A 14,357-nucleotide genomic window follows, 5' to 3' on the forward strand; every position below is an offset into this window, starting at 1 on the left:
TTCAAGTGGAACAGTAGTTGAACTATTCATTTAAAAGATTTTTGCTTACCAGACTTGTCATAATAACAGAAAATGAGTTTATGAGAATTTTGATGAAATAAGATAGCAGTTTTTCTAACATTTTGTTTTACTTTTTTTTTTTTTTTTTTTTTTTTTTTTTGGTCTGGAAAATTCTTCACTGTTCTGCCTCGCAGTCTGTAATGACCTAATATGTGAGGGGAAAAAATAACTGGGATATGAGACTGTCTAAATTAAAATTACTATTATAGGAAGCATTTTATTTTATTTTATTAGACAAAAGTGTTTTCTGACCCACATAAAAACTTACTGTATTACTTCTAAAATGCATTGGCTGATCTTTTTAGTAATTAGTCAAGTACTGATGCATAGACAGTGAAAACCTATGATGTCTCAGTGCCCAGCAAAACCCACCAGTGATAAATGCCTCCTTGTAGAAAAAGCCCTCTTTTTTTGTGTGTTCTGTGCTGCAGATGTTGAAGTATGGGCAGTGGCATAAGGAGATATGGGGTAGGCAGTCCTGGGGCTTTCTGCCTTGTAAATATTCATGGAGGGAATATGAGAGAAGTGTCAATGGAAAAGGCTACAAGGTTTTATTTCAGCACATTATACAAGACAGTTAAGTAGGCCCGTTGAGGGTATTTCCAGTTGAATCATTTTTTGCCTACTGCTCTTTGGTTTCTAATGGTCAGAAGGAATTTCTGTGATCGCATTTGCACATATTTGCAAAATGCACATAAATACATCTGTGACTACTTGTATTCATAATTGTTGCTATTTCCTCAGTCTTCCAGAAAGATCAATATATTTTGGACGGACCTTTATCAGTGTTATTTATATTGATACAGAAGTTTAAAGTACTGGTGGTAGAACTTTTTTTTAATTAAGTCTCTGAAGTATTTCAAGATCTTTGTGTATATTTTTTGCCACGGTTATCATTATTCTTGTTAGAAGTATTTTTAAAATATATTTAACACTGTTTAGTGTCACTTCTTTTTTGTTTAGATCCTATGTGGGTTTCAAGTAGTGTACTTTTTGTGGGATAATATTAGTTCCCAGCTGAAGGCATCACTAAAGGTACCCATTTAAGCAGCATGTGCATTGATTGCATAATGTATGATGAACAGAAAACAATGCCTTGCAGCATGTTGCATCAGCTTTTTTCCTCTTACAGTGATAAACAAGTATGTTTTTACTAACACCATAGAACTCAGTTCTGAATTTGAAAAGTAGGTTTTATAACATGGGGATTCAGATATTTTTCTTTTCTTCAAAGAGACATCTGCAAGTGTTAAAACTCCCTTTCTTCCTTCTGCTTGATCATGTTGGCTCTCTCTACCTTTTCCTCTCCTGTCTGCTTTAGAAAGATAGTAAACAAACTTGTTTGCTCTGTGTGGACTCTTGCTCATAAAGCTGTTTCTCTTTCTGTGTCTGATCAGGTGTATGCTAATTATCATTGGAAAAAAAATGTGTGAACTGACATTTGGTAGCATATTTGCTTCTCTGGTTTTGTATATTACAAAATATTTTTGTTAGCCCTGCAGTTTTGCAAGCCTCAAGATAGAGACGAATAGCACTGGCTTGGTGTATTTTCTTTTAGCTAATAAAATAACAGGTTTGTCTTTAATGTTCGTAGCTGATGGACAGGTCTTGTACTCTGTAAGCAGATTATAAGGATGTATGTTCTTCACCATATTTCCATAAAGACTTGATTATATATGGAAATCAGGAAGGCTTCATTAAAGGGATGAAATTAGGACTAAGTCACTTACTTTCTCACTTCGTTTCTCACACCTCTCTCACCAGACACAAATTCCTGCTTTTCAATAGTTTCTCTTGCTCTAACAGAACTCACAATGTTTATTACATTATCATGGGAGAAGTCATTATTAACTCTTGGATTATTATTTTTTTTTAATTTGTTGAGCATCTGGTTTTATTTCCATGTTTAATTGAGAACAGTTAGTGATAAGGGTTTGATTATTTCATGGAGTGTCACTTTAGGCTTTTGAACTGTAGTTCACAACTAGGTCAGTGCTGGTCAGAATTTTGAGCATTGGCTGTCTACAAGATTGCTGTAGAGTTGATACGTAGCTCTGTCCTTTTTTAAATATATAGCAGGCTGGTCATATGTGGCTAGGCTTGCAAAATAATAGCAGGGAGAGCAAGCATTATGTTGTTGAACAGTCTTTTCTGCTTAGCTTTCTCTTAGCTTTCTGCTTCAGGTTTTTAGAGGTAGCTGGAGATAAGGGAACTGTCTTGGATTAGCTTAGTTTATGCTGGTAATTATTCAAGTGGTATAAACCCAGTAGTATTACTTGGAGATGTTTTCCTGCTGGTAATGTGTATGAGGTGAAAGTAACTTTTTTTTCTTTAAGAGGTTGAAACTGAGGCTCTTAACACTAAAAATAAGCATATTTTCTTAGCAGATCCTAATGAAACAGAACAGGGGAAAAAAAAAAAAACTGCTCTGAGAAGAAAAACATTTGGTCTGCTTAAAACTTCCTCTTAATTATACTTTAAAGTTTTTCAATCACTTCAGACTGATTTAAAATGTTCATCAAATTTTATTAGTGTTAAACATGTTAAGTTTCTATTTCTTCAGTGCCAAATATGTTCTGTAATATATAAAAGGAAATAAATTCTTGCTTACGCAACTTCAGCAAATTCTGTAAAAATTAAGTACACTGAATTATGCAGAAAATCAGCATATATTTTAAATATCTGAATACTGTTTTACTTTCTGTATAATTTTAAGAACTGAATATAAAGCTAGTAATCTTTGTTACTTATAAAAAAAACAATAAAAGAATACAATTTAAAGTATTTTTTAAATGTTTTACAGTGTTTTTTGGGGGGTTTTGCTCTTTACTAGGGACAAGACAAGTAATTAGTAAAAACCTATCTCTTCAGGTTTATTGTGTGATGAATCTAGAATAATTTATTTTACTGGTTTGGGGTTAACATCTAATGCTGTCTGAGATACTTATATGTCAACAGAGGGCACTCACGTGCTTTGTGGTAAAACCCCATCAGCGCATTTTTAAAGGTGTTTGCAATAAACTGGACTGAAGATATTAGAACTTTGGTTAAATATATATATGTAGATATAATGTGATAGTACATATATATAATATATTTATAAATATGTGATAGTACATGAAAAAATTGTCATCGTCTTATTAAAAATTAAATTTCACTTTCCTTCTACTTAGATAAATTTGTGTTAATTGCTGCTTTAGATATTTTGCAGTACATTGAGGCAATGGGTTTGCATTTTCGTGAGCTAATTCTTATAGATGCGTTGTTACGGCTTTCTGAATAAATTGCTATTAGTCTCTTTCACAATTGTATCAGAATTTAATAAATACATTCTTTACAGCTAAAAAGGCGATAGAAGAAACAGAAGAAAAGAAAGTAGCTCAGTCGAAGAAAAAGATTAAAGAATTAAGAGTTTTGGATGGAAAAACTGCACAAAACTTATGTGAGTGTCAAATACTATAAATTAATAATTATCATGTCCACATGACTGTTCTTAAATATTCTTTCCTTGTTTACATGTGCAGTATTTTTCTAAAAATGAGCTAATGTGAATGTAAGTCTTAAGTTCTGAGAAGTTTTATGTAAGTATGTTCTAAATTCACTTTACAGCCTTGGAAAATGTAAAAAAAAAAAAAAAAAAAAAAAAGGTGTAAATTATACTTTATTTGTAATTAAGGAGTTGATTCTCTCTCTAACTGCGTTAGACTAGAAATACAATAAAGTGATAATCACTGATTAAGGAAACACACAGTGTTGGTGGGTTTTAAGTTTGGCCTCAGCTCCCATCCCCAGTGGATTTTTCTGGTTACAGCAGTGTAGAAAGAGCTTGATGAGGGGTAGACTTTTGAAGAGACAAATATTGCCAAATGGGGTAAATTAGGTGCAAATACCACTATTATAAATTATAAAGAAAACAGCACCACCTATTATTTTTAATTTGCCTTTTTTTAAGATGGAGGGAAATTGATTTCTGAGAGTAGTAGATTTTTTAAAGTCTGATTTAGAAATACCTAAAAATGCCATTAGTCCATCTACACTTGTGGCAAAGCAAGTATGTAAAAACAAATCCATGCATTGTTTATTGCCACATCCATGAATACATTTTCCTAAGCAGAAAAAGTACTATGACACAAAGGATAAAATTTTAAACCAATCATTGAAAATAAGGTTTTGGAAAATCAGACATAGTAATTGGGTTGAATATACAGCACTTCATGAAAAACGATGTATCAATCTGTATATGTTAGGGATATTTTGCATTTTATGGAATGGGGTTCTGAGATGTTGTAACATCCTGGGATCAAATTATTTTACAAACATCATCTTTGAAACATGTACGATATATATAGTCTCTTTTATAAGCTAAGTTACTTAAAAAATGCTAGAGGAGTTAGAGTGTGTGTGTATATATTGTCTTTGCCTTTGACAAGGATTTTATTTAGAATGTTATGTAAATACTCAACCAGTTATAAATTCAGTACAGCTGTGTAGATCTGGTTGTGAAAGCAAGAGTAGCAGCTGAAGTCTCATAATGGGCTGAACATGTCTGTTTTAGTAGTAATGTAAGTATGTTGATATTCATAAAAAAAAAAAAAAAAGACTTAACTCTGACAGATAAATAATACTGCTAGGAAGCATCTGAGGATGCAAAAACAGTCTAAATTGTTGTCGTAGTTTGATTTCTTAGAAATTACATTTATTATAATTTCAATTGAAATAACATACTTCATATAACACTTGGTTTATATAGAAAACTTTCTTGTTGTGAGTTACCATAATTTGGATCAAGATACAATTTTTTTGAGTTTTTAGAATTGAAATTTGCATTCCTACATCCATCTTCTTTGACCTTTTGTATTCTAATGATTTCTTACTGAATTTCAGCAATATTTTTGGGTTCTTTCCGTTTGCCTTATGAAGAAATAAAAAATATAATTTTAGAGGTTGATGAAGAGAAGCTGAGTGAATCCTTGATTCAGGTATTTGAAAAATGTTTGGTTTTGTTCATAGTGTGTTGTACATACAAATGATATAAAGGTGTAAGAATTCAGAAGTAACAATAGGGTAGAGTTTTCTGGATATCAGCTATAAATATGTTACTTGAATTTAGTGTTTTGTTAATTTCATTTCTACTTTTGTATATGGTTACATATGGCAGTAAAACCATCTTTAAAATGCTTTTAAAAATTCTTTCTTTTGAAAGTGAAATTCCATAATGGAGGAGATTAAAAAAATACCTGATTCTAGTTTTTGAGCTTGAGACAAATGTTTACCTAGTTTAGGCTAGTGGATAAGAGTTTCAGAAGGCTTCTTGTTGAAAAACCTCTGCTTGTCACTAGTGATAGATTAAACTACTTGAATGTTTCAGGATACTGCTGCAGTGCAATGCAAGACCAAACAAACAAAGAGTCTATAAATCAGACCTGCTTCTGAGTGTCTTTGATCTTATTTTAAGGCCAAAATCTGCCAGCCAGAGAGATGAAAATATGGAGTACAGCTTCTTTACATGTCTCTGGTTGCTGTCCTCACAGTAGGATGAGAGCAATCTCTGTGGAGTAAGAACACAGCAGTGAAAAAGGCAAACCTGAAATGGTATACAGATGTAGTGCACTGATGATACTGATGTTGAATTACTTCCTCTTAATATCCTATGCAGATTGTTGATGTCATAATTATCAGCTGATCCAGTCTTCACTAATTAATAATTTTCTAGCTAATGTAGTGGGCTGCTGTTTCTCCTTTTGTCCTTTGTTGTCCCCTGTTTGTGACCCTGTCCTGGTTCCCACAAGGATTTCTAAATGAATGTTTTCTTCCATTCTTGGTCCTGGAAAATGATTATTCCAGGGAGATTGGGCTAAACTGGTCTTTACGCAGTTAGTACTTCATCACTTAGTCAAATTTTAGCATGGATTTTCTAAAGCTTTTTTTTTTTTTTTTTTTTTTTTTTTTAAGATATAACATTTAGCATTACTTGTAACTTTTAATGTAAGATTACATTATCTCCACAAAACTCTTAAGTTGTAATCAAAATGCTATAGAATTGCATGTTTCATAAACACTTTGCTTTATCTGTCTATACCTTTTAAATACTGTGAAGGCATTATTCAAATTGAAGACAGTGCAGACATCTGTAGTAATTACTGGTTTCATTTGATTTTTATATAGTGTCTAAACTACGTAGATAAAATAAGTGTCCTATAATTTCCTCATGTATTTCTGTGTTGTGTTGTTTTAAACATACTATTTTCAGATGCCAGCTCATTTGTTATATCAAGTTTAATATAATGCCTTTTTTATTTTAGAACCTAGTGAAGAATCTTCCTGAGCAGAAAGAACTTAATGCCTTAGCTGAATTGAAGGATGAATATAATGATCTTGCTGAGTCAGAACAATTTGGAGTTGTGGTATGTATTAGTGCAGTAATTAACTGGAGAGTATTATTTCATCAAATAGATGAAATTTTAAGGTATTTTGGTTAGCGTTATTGCATGTTCTGCATTAAGAAAATGTTGCTGTATTTATTGATCAGAAACAGTCTAAAAATATCTGTAAATTCATACTTACTTTCTTATGGTAGCGACTATAGCATGTGATTAAGAACATTAAGGCATTTCTTTGCCAGACCAAGTCTTTAATATGATTCTTGTATGATGTTTTGCATGGAACACTTAAGTATTTATTGTGCCTAGAGTGTTCTTCATAATTGCTTTATGAAGTCTTAGAAATTTAACTTCTTAAAGATCCATATACTGTGGCACCAACAACTTGGATAAATTTATTCTTCTGTATTGAAAGCTGAACATCTGAAAGTCATGTGCTCGTAATATCTGAACTCAGGTTTTATCTTTGGTAATATATATATGTACATCTTTTAAGGTGGGTGAAAGATTTCTTGGTAGGAAAAGTTACATAGTTGCACTCAAATCAATAGAAAGCTTTTTTAGGAGTTGGACTCGATTTTACTGGTGGGTCCATTCCAATTTGGGATATTCTATGATTCTATACAATATACATGTACACACCCACATGCAAATACATACAGTATGTCTGTGTACGTATACATATACTTATGAAACTGCTTTAGAAAAAGCATGGATTTGTAATAGAATTGAAATTTAACATCATATTCTGTTGCTTTTACTGGTGTTCAATAAATGTATCTATTACAAAGGAAGGGATATCAGATAAAATGACTAGAACCTGTCTCTGAATGAAATCATTCAGTTTGCATAAATTCCCAAATACATACTGTTAGCTGATTTTATGGTACCAAGTATTAAGGTAGGACTTGGAAGTTTCTTCTTCTGATTCTGGTTTTCCAAAGACTTAATAAAGCCTTAAGCAATTTAGTTTATCATTTCACTTAAGTTTTCACATTCTGAAAGACTATAATGATGATAGCCTTTGTAATGTATTTGAATGTATTCTTAACACCAGAAGAGCTAGGCTTGGTGTTATTGGAATTTTACAGTGTTATGTAAATTAAAAAGTATTAAAACAGAAATAGCAGTTCTTGAAAGAGTAGAAACAGCTTTATTTTTATATATATATGTGTGTGTGCGTGCGTGCGCATGTGTATATATGTATATGTATATATAAACAGTCTCTGCTTTGAGTGTAAGCTGGTTTCAGAAATGCCTTTTGAGTGATTTGTTTGGATTCAGGGAACATGATTTGAACTAGTGAGATTTTTGTAGAGGATATAAAGAATGAAAAGTATCCATGACTTTTGAAAATTCCTAGGCAATTGATTTTAATTTTTTATAAATGGTATAAAGTTCCAAAAAACATTATTTCAGAACAACAAGGAAATCTGGTAGAACATGAACATATTCATACCTAATATTCCAACAGATTTCCTCGTTGTTCTGAAACATGATTTTGGAACAGTTTATATTAGGTATTATTTTGTATTTATTATAATGTAATATTTATATAAACTCTTTAAAACCCCCAGAGGAATACGTTGTTCCCTCCTGTCATGTATCAGACATTTCTAGTGACTAAAATGATGTTATAAAATGACAATAGTGCTTTCAGTCGTATGGTAGAAAGGGCTTTTAATCTCAAGGAAGGAAGGCAGGCAGGCCAGAACAATTGCACTGTCTGCTTCCTGCCTACTTTTGAAATGGCAACGAGCAAAGGGTGACTGGGAGTGACTGATGTACCAAAAAAAGCCAAAGTGGCAAATTGTGTAGATGTTGTGCGAGGAAAACACAGGATGGAAGTAAGCAGGGCAGAGGCACTGGGACAAATGACTGGTATCTGTGAATTCCGTTCAGTTAACCAAAATAACTGAGAAAATTCAGAAAATTGTGCTTAATGACCTTGAATTTTGAAGCATTACTTATAAATGTTTCTGCTGTAAGGTATTTCATGTTGCACCTTTGATCTTTGTAACTGAGATTTTCTCCCAGCTTGATGCCTTCTGCGCACTGCAATCTATAAACATCATACCCTCCTTGTCTCTTCAGCTTCAGTCTTTCTTTCCATTCAATTTTTGCTGTGTTTCTCTCTAGCTTTTACATAATGGTATTTCTGGAATGATATACTGTGTATCTATATTTTCCCACAATTCTGCTCTCTGGTGGGTAATAGTAAATTATTTTCCTCATGAGGAAGGATGAGGCTGAACTCAGTTTTAGCTATCTTTGTTGTCAAACGTGTTTTCCTTACATACAGTCAGAAGTTCCTGAGCACCATCTTGTCTTTTGCTCTTGCTCTATCACTATGCACTTTCAGGAATCTTCTGTGTCTTCTCTGTTTCTTCCCTTTAGGGAGTTCCAAACGGTAGTCAAGGACAGCTATTCATTAAAGAACAGGTGTTGTGGGTTGATCTGGATAAACAGTTAGCACCGCACAAATGCTCACTTACTTCCTCCTTATATCCCCTCCCTGCAGGGTAAAAAGAAAGGAGGGAAAGAAAGAACAGAAGTGGAGATATATTAAAAAACAAAAACAAAAACAAAAAAAACAATAAACGAAGAAGAAGTGGAAGAAGAAAAAACAAAAGAGATGCAATGGCATCTTTCTTTCAACTCCTAAATTTACTGTGCACCTCCTGTCTATTCACTGAGGGGAGGCAAATTGAGGAACAGAGAATGCTGTGACACTGTGCAAAAACACTGTTCAGCGATAATTAGAACATCACTGTTACCAGTATTGTTTTCATCATAAATGAAAAAAAAAAAAAAAAAACACCATACAGTCTGCTATGAAGAAAACTAACTAATCCTAGCCAGATGCAGTAAAACAGATTAGTCAGACTTGATTGTTGCTGCCAATATTTATTTGCTCTTCATAGGCTTACTTTAGAAGCATATATTTGTTCAAGAATTGAGGTAACTATATATGTTCATTTATGCAAAGATGATCTGTTGTTCATGAAGATAAAATTATTTCTCCACTTTAACACATGTTCAGAAGGTGTTATGAAAGAAAGAAATTGGAACTTCACCTGAAATTCTGATGGGGCATAGGACAGGCAGAGTCAGGTTTTGCATTTTGTACCTATTTTGGTCATATTTGACCAATGGATGTGCAGTTTTAGTATATTTAGTGTCTTTACAAATACACTGCTTTTAGAAAAAAAAAAACTGATAAGTAAACTTAAGGTGTAATTATTATAGGTATCAAAACGTTGATCTATCCCTGGGGAAACATTTCGTTGTAAAGTAAAGAGAACCTGCAAAAGAGAACCTGTTACCAAACATAATACTGTGCATATGATATTCTGTGGATAATGTTTTTGTTCTCCTATTTGGAAGATTTTTTTCCTTTGATCCAGAAGACTAGACTTGCGTTGTTTTCATTTAGTGGTAAACCAAAAGCAATTAATGAAGTTGACAAGATACAAGTACTGTGTATTAGGTATGTGTAGAAAGTAGGTGCTCTCATGACACTTCTTACCAAAGTATGAATTCATGCCAATTGGCTTTACTGATATGTGAAAACCACTTGAACTGAGAAGGAGTAGCCTTGGGTTTTAGCAGTTGTTGAATAGTTCAATTTTTTAATTAATCAGTTTTCTAGCAACTAGATCTAGTGCTTGCTTAATGCTTTCTCATTCCTTCTATGTAGTATTATGATTTTTTCATTTTCCCAAAAACTATGCCACTAATTGAAAGTGGCTGGGGAGACTGTATTCTCTCTCTTGGTTGCCTTAAAAACAGATTATCTTGGATTTATCTCACTTGTGATCACTACTGGATTGAATCTAAATGGTTCTTGTTTTTTAGTCAAATCTTATTGAAGAAGTTATAAAAATATACTTTTTTTTCCAGACAGTACTAATAAAGTCATGATATTTATTTGTGATTATTTGTTTTGAGGAATGACTGACTACAAAAGTTTACGAAAGATTTAAAAGCATGTGATGCAACGTTAACCAGAAAAAAAACGTTAAACATATCAAAATGGTGATGCTTACCTCATGAAAGGCTTGAAGCTTGTTGGTATATCCAAATTTATTTCTTACTAAACCATATGGTGAAATATTGCTTTCAGGTTATAAAGAGTTCTACAACTTTTTTCTATTCCATTTTGAATAAAAACATTAATTGGAGCTTGTCCTGCAAAAGTCACTTAATCACTTAACTTGCTTGCCTTCCATTTACTGTAGCACAATGAATGTAGATTGTTTTCAGGACAAATGTTTTCAGTATGACATTTGCAAAACAGAGAATGTTTAGAAAAATAATGTTTCAAGACTGAACAATTGTGGCTTATGGAGGCTTCAATAGATATTTCTAATAATGGGGATTAAAAAGCAAGTTATGCTGAAACACTTTTTTACTGAACCGTTCCTTTTCCTCACAGAAAAATCTCGGTTCCTCAAAGGAGCTGTGGTAAAAGTCTGAGCAAAAGACATAAGCAAATAAAAAAATCTTTGTTTTCATGGCCAAGATCTGTGATTTGTCACATAACAAAGCTTTTCTTTCAGGGGGACAAAGTGCTTCAGGAACACCACTGATAGTGAATACAATGGGGGAGAAATCTTTCTGTATTCTTCTAATTAAAATTAAGAGTTAGATTTGGAAGGTAATCATTCCTGCATTTAAATGAAAATTTTTAAGTGGATTAAAAATTTTCAATACATATTATTTTCTTAAATTTAAATATATTTTTTAAGAATTAAAGTCCATGGCTAAGTAGAAGGAAATATTACTGATTACTTGCGTTAAATACGAAAGAATTATTTCTAGAATAATAAAATCGGTATTGTGGGTTTAACTTAATTATATTCCTATCAGAGATACTTCTGAGTATCTGTGTCATGTACTGTTCTAGAACTTTGTCATTTATGACCATCCCATCAGGTCAGGAATGAAGTAGTGCTATACTTCCTTTTACAAAATCCCTGAAACAGAAAATAGTGTCTTGGGGAGGAGTTTTACAAAGTTTGTTTCTAAAATACAAGTTGAATAGTAGGCAGTGTGTTGCCTACACTTCATTATATGTGATCAGAACTGAAGGAGTGAGTAAACCTGAAGTATGTCCTTTTTTAGTATCTTTGTGTATATTCTTTCAAATCTATAGAAACTTGTCATAAATTTAAGCCAAAAACTCTTCATTCACCTCCTAAATCTGGATTATGTGTTGGGATAGACAAAGATGAGACTTCTTCTTGGATGGTATGAACTTAAAAAGCCTTCAGATCAAATATATATCATACTGTAACTATAATATAACTTTGAGCTCGTTTGGTAACCATCATTCCAAAATGCTGATAGGATTCATGTTACTTATCACTTGATATCAGTATAGGTAAAAACAGAGAACTATTTGAGCTTCAGTTTAATTAAAACCTGCAAAAAATAATCGACAAATTAGATGTAGCACTAATGTAATTTGCTGATGTTATCAGCAAATATCTTAAGTTATAGGTCCCATTAGTACAATGGCAATATTCCATGAACAGTGGCACTAATGTAATCTGGCTTCATATAAACATCTGACTGATGAAGCCTGACCTCCAGTGTCTCAAACTCACTTAGATATTCCCAAGGCCTTCCACAAGGGCCCCTAAGAATTCATCATCTTTTTCTCCCCTATTGCTCTCCCAGTGATGAGGTGCAACTTGAGAACTGTGCATCAGCTCAATAAGAGAGTCTAAAAATGAGAATTTTCTTGTTTAATCAGACTGTAACTGTTTCTATTTCTGTTATCTTACAGTCTGTCAAGTGTCTGTGGTTTAGACCGTTTCTGAAGGAAGAAAAACTTGATAAGCTTAGCTTCCAAGTCTAACTTCATTGGAGCTTTGACAAAATGGTCATCACATATGCCTTCAGACTAATATTCAGTTCTTGTTAACTGGTGGAACTGGCTTACATACATGCTGTGAGGAACAATTTTAGTAGTGTACATTTATTGCTAGTGAGTTTGGAAATTAATGATTTGATAACAGAAAGCACTCTTATTTTCAGTATGTTGTTTTACTGAATTATTTCAAGCAAAGTGTATGGTTTGGGGAAAAAATACCTCTGTGCAGGTACAGATTCTTGGAAAATACAAGATAGGCAATGAAAACAGAAATTATAGTCTTCTAACTCTGGCTGCACAATGTTGTTTTTTAATATAAATTTTTGTTCTTTTATGTTCTGATATAATTTTTCTTGTTTTATAGATGAGTTCAGTGAAAATGCTGCGATCACGTCTCAATGGGATCCTTTTCAGGCTTATGTTTGAAGAACACGTAAACAATATAAAACCTGACATTATGGCGGTTACAATAGCCTGTGAAGAGCTGAAGAAGAGTGAAAGCTTTAGCAGGCTTTTAGAGTTAGTGCTATTCCTTGGAAACTACATGAACTCTGGTTCCAGAAACGCACAGTCTCTTGGTTTTAACATCAGTTTTCTTTGCAAGGTAAGATGAAACTATAAAACTTGTAAGTGCAGATTCATGAAGCTTACAACCACAAGAGAAACTACTGTAAGTTAGGGAAAAGCACTCAATCAATGTAGGTTACTGACAACATCTCTACTTTAAATAAAAGATGCACAAACACAGAATAAAACTTTGTAGTATGGTATGTTGCTATAGCTGTCCTACTCAGTGCACTGGTGATTAAAGGCAGTCATTAAACTATAAGTCTGTTCTGAGTCTTTCTGGAACATAAAAGTAGAACAGCCTTTCCAACCCCAGTTTTTTCAACCATAATCTCTTCAATAATATGCACATAGACTTCTGTGTTGAATAGCTCTGGCTACTTGTCTCGTGCTTCTGTCTTCCATCCTGCTATCCATAAAGCAAGAAGTAAGTATGTGGAATTAAAGATGGTCATTGTTATCCTATGTTAAACTTCACTTGTGGTGGCAAATGAGATACAACATCAACTTAATAATTCGTAGCAGCACTTGTTTATTTAAATGATGAAATGTGATAAAGGCATTGATCTGAGCTTGACCATCTCAGTTTGTAAAGTACCTGTCTGAAATAAAGAGATGCAACATCTGTAAACAGATTAAAAAAATAAATATTGGAAAGGAATTTTGCTGTTATTTTTATGTTTGATGTAATATGAGGGCCCATGGTTCAAGTCCCTGTTTGAGGCCACAGAGAAATCTAATGTGTACTTCAAGGAGTTGTAACCATGGGGGAAAACAGCCTTTCAAAAACACAGCAAGTCTGATCTGACATATTTCAGTAGAGGAGGACTCTCTGCTTACTATAGTTTAATATAAAGATTTTCCAACTTGAAGTAAAATAAAACCATGACCCAGAAAGTAGTTTCATTCATTAATGTTTTTTTTAAAGAGTGGCCAAGTTGAAGTTTATTTTATAAATCCAGTGCCTCTTTTTTTGTGTCACTAAAATATGAATCTAAAGGGAAATTACTGAGTTAAGTGGAAATCTACGTTTTTAATTTAGCGGGAGAGAAAATGATGACTATGCATAAATGGTATTCTAGCATAGCACAGATTTGAGAAGGTATTCTTGCATTCCAGGTGACTTATGAATTGCTGTCAATGCAAATCCCACAGGTGTTGACACAGCTAATGTAGATTGACTAATCCTGCAAATTGTTTTCTACTTGAACTGAGTAATTGCTGAAGCATAACTATTTGTGCGTACAGCTAAATTCCATTTAAAATAACTAAGATAAAAATTTATGACTACTTGCCTTGCCCTCAAAAAAAACGAAACCCATCATTTTTCAAGACATGTTTCTGAAGGAAGTACTCTTTTACCTGTGAGGGAAAATAGGGAAAAAATTTAAAAATTCTCCATAACAAAATGCTTACTGTGCTGCTGCATTTAGATGTTAGTTATGTTTTGTTGTAAGGTGATGTCTAAA

General features: G+C 33.0%; 1 protein-coding gene across 1 annotated transcript in view; it reads left to right on the plus strand.

Moving 5' to 3' along the window:
- Window positions 1–14,357, plus strand: part of DIAPH2 (diaphanous related formin 2) — a 187,251-nt gene that overhangs the window by 62,772 nt on the left and 110,122 nt on the right. The window contains exons 19-22 of the mRNA XM_035326106.1: window positions 3,401–3,502; window positions 4,945–5,039; window positions 6,363–6,464; window positions 12,686–12,925. Of these exons, the coding sequence (XP_035181997.1) occupies window positions 3,401–3,502; window positions 4,945–5,039; window positions 6,363–6,464; window positions 12,686–12,925 (539 nt within the window). The remainder of the gene's footprint in view (window positions 1–3,400; window positions 3,503–4,944; window positions 5,040–6,362; window positions 6,465–12,685; window positions 12,926–14,357) is intronic.

The sequence above is a fragment of the Oxyura jamaicensis genome, chromosome 4 (genome assembly GCF_011077185.1).
Source record: "Oxyura jamaicensis isolate SHBP4307 breed ruddy duck chromosome 4, BPBGC_Ojam_1.0, whole genome shotgun sequence".
Lineage (NCBI taxonomy): Eukaryota > Metazoa > Chordata > Aves > Anseriformes > Anatidae > Oxyura > Oxyura jamaicensis.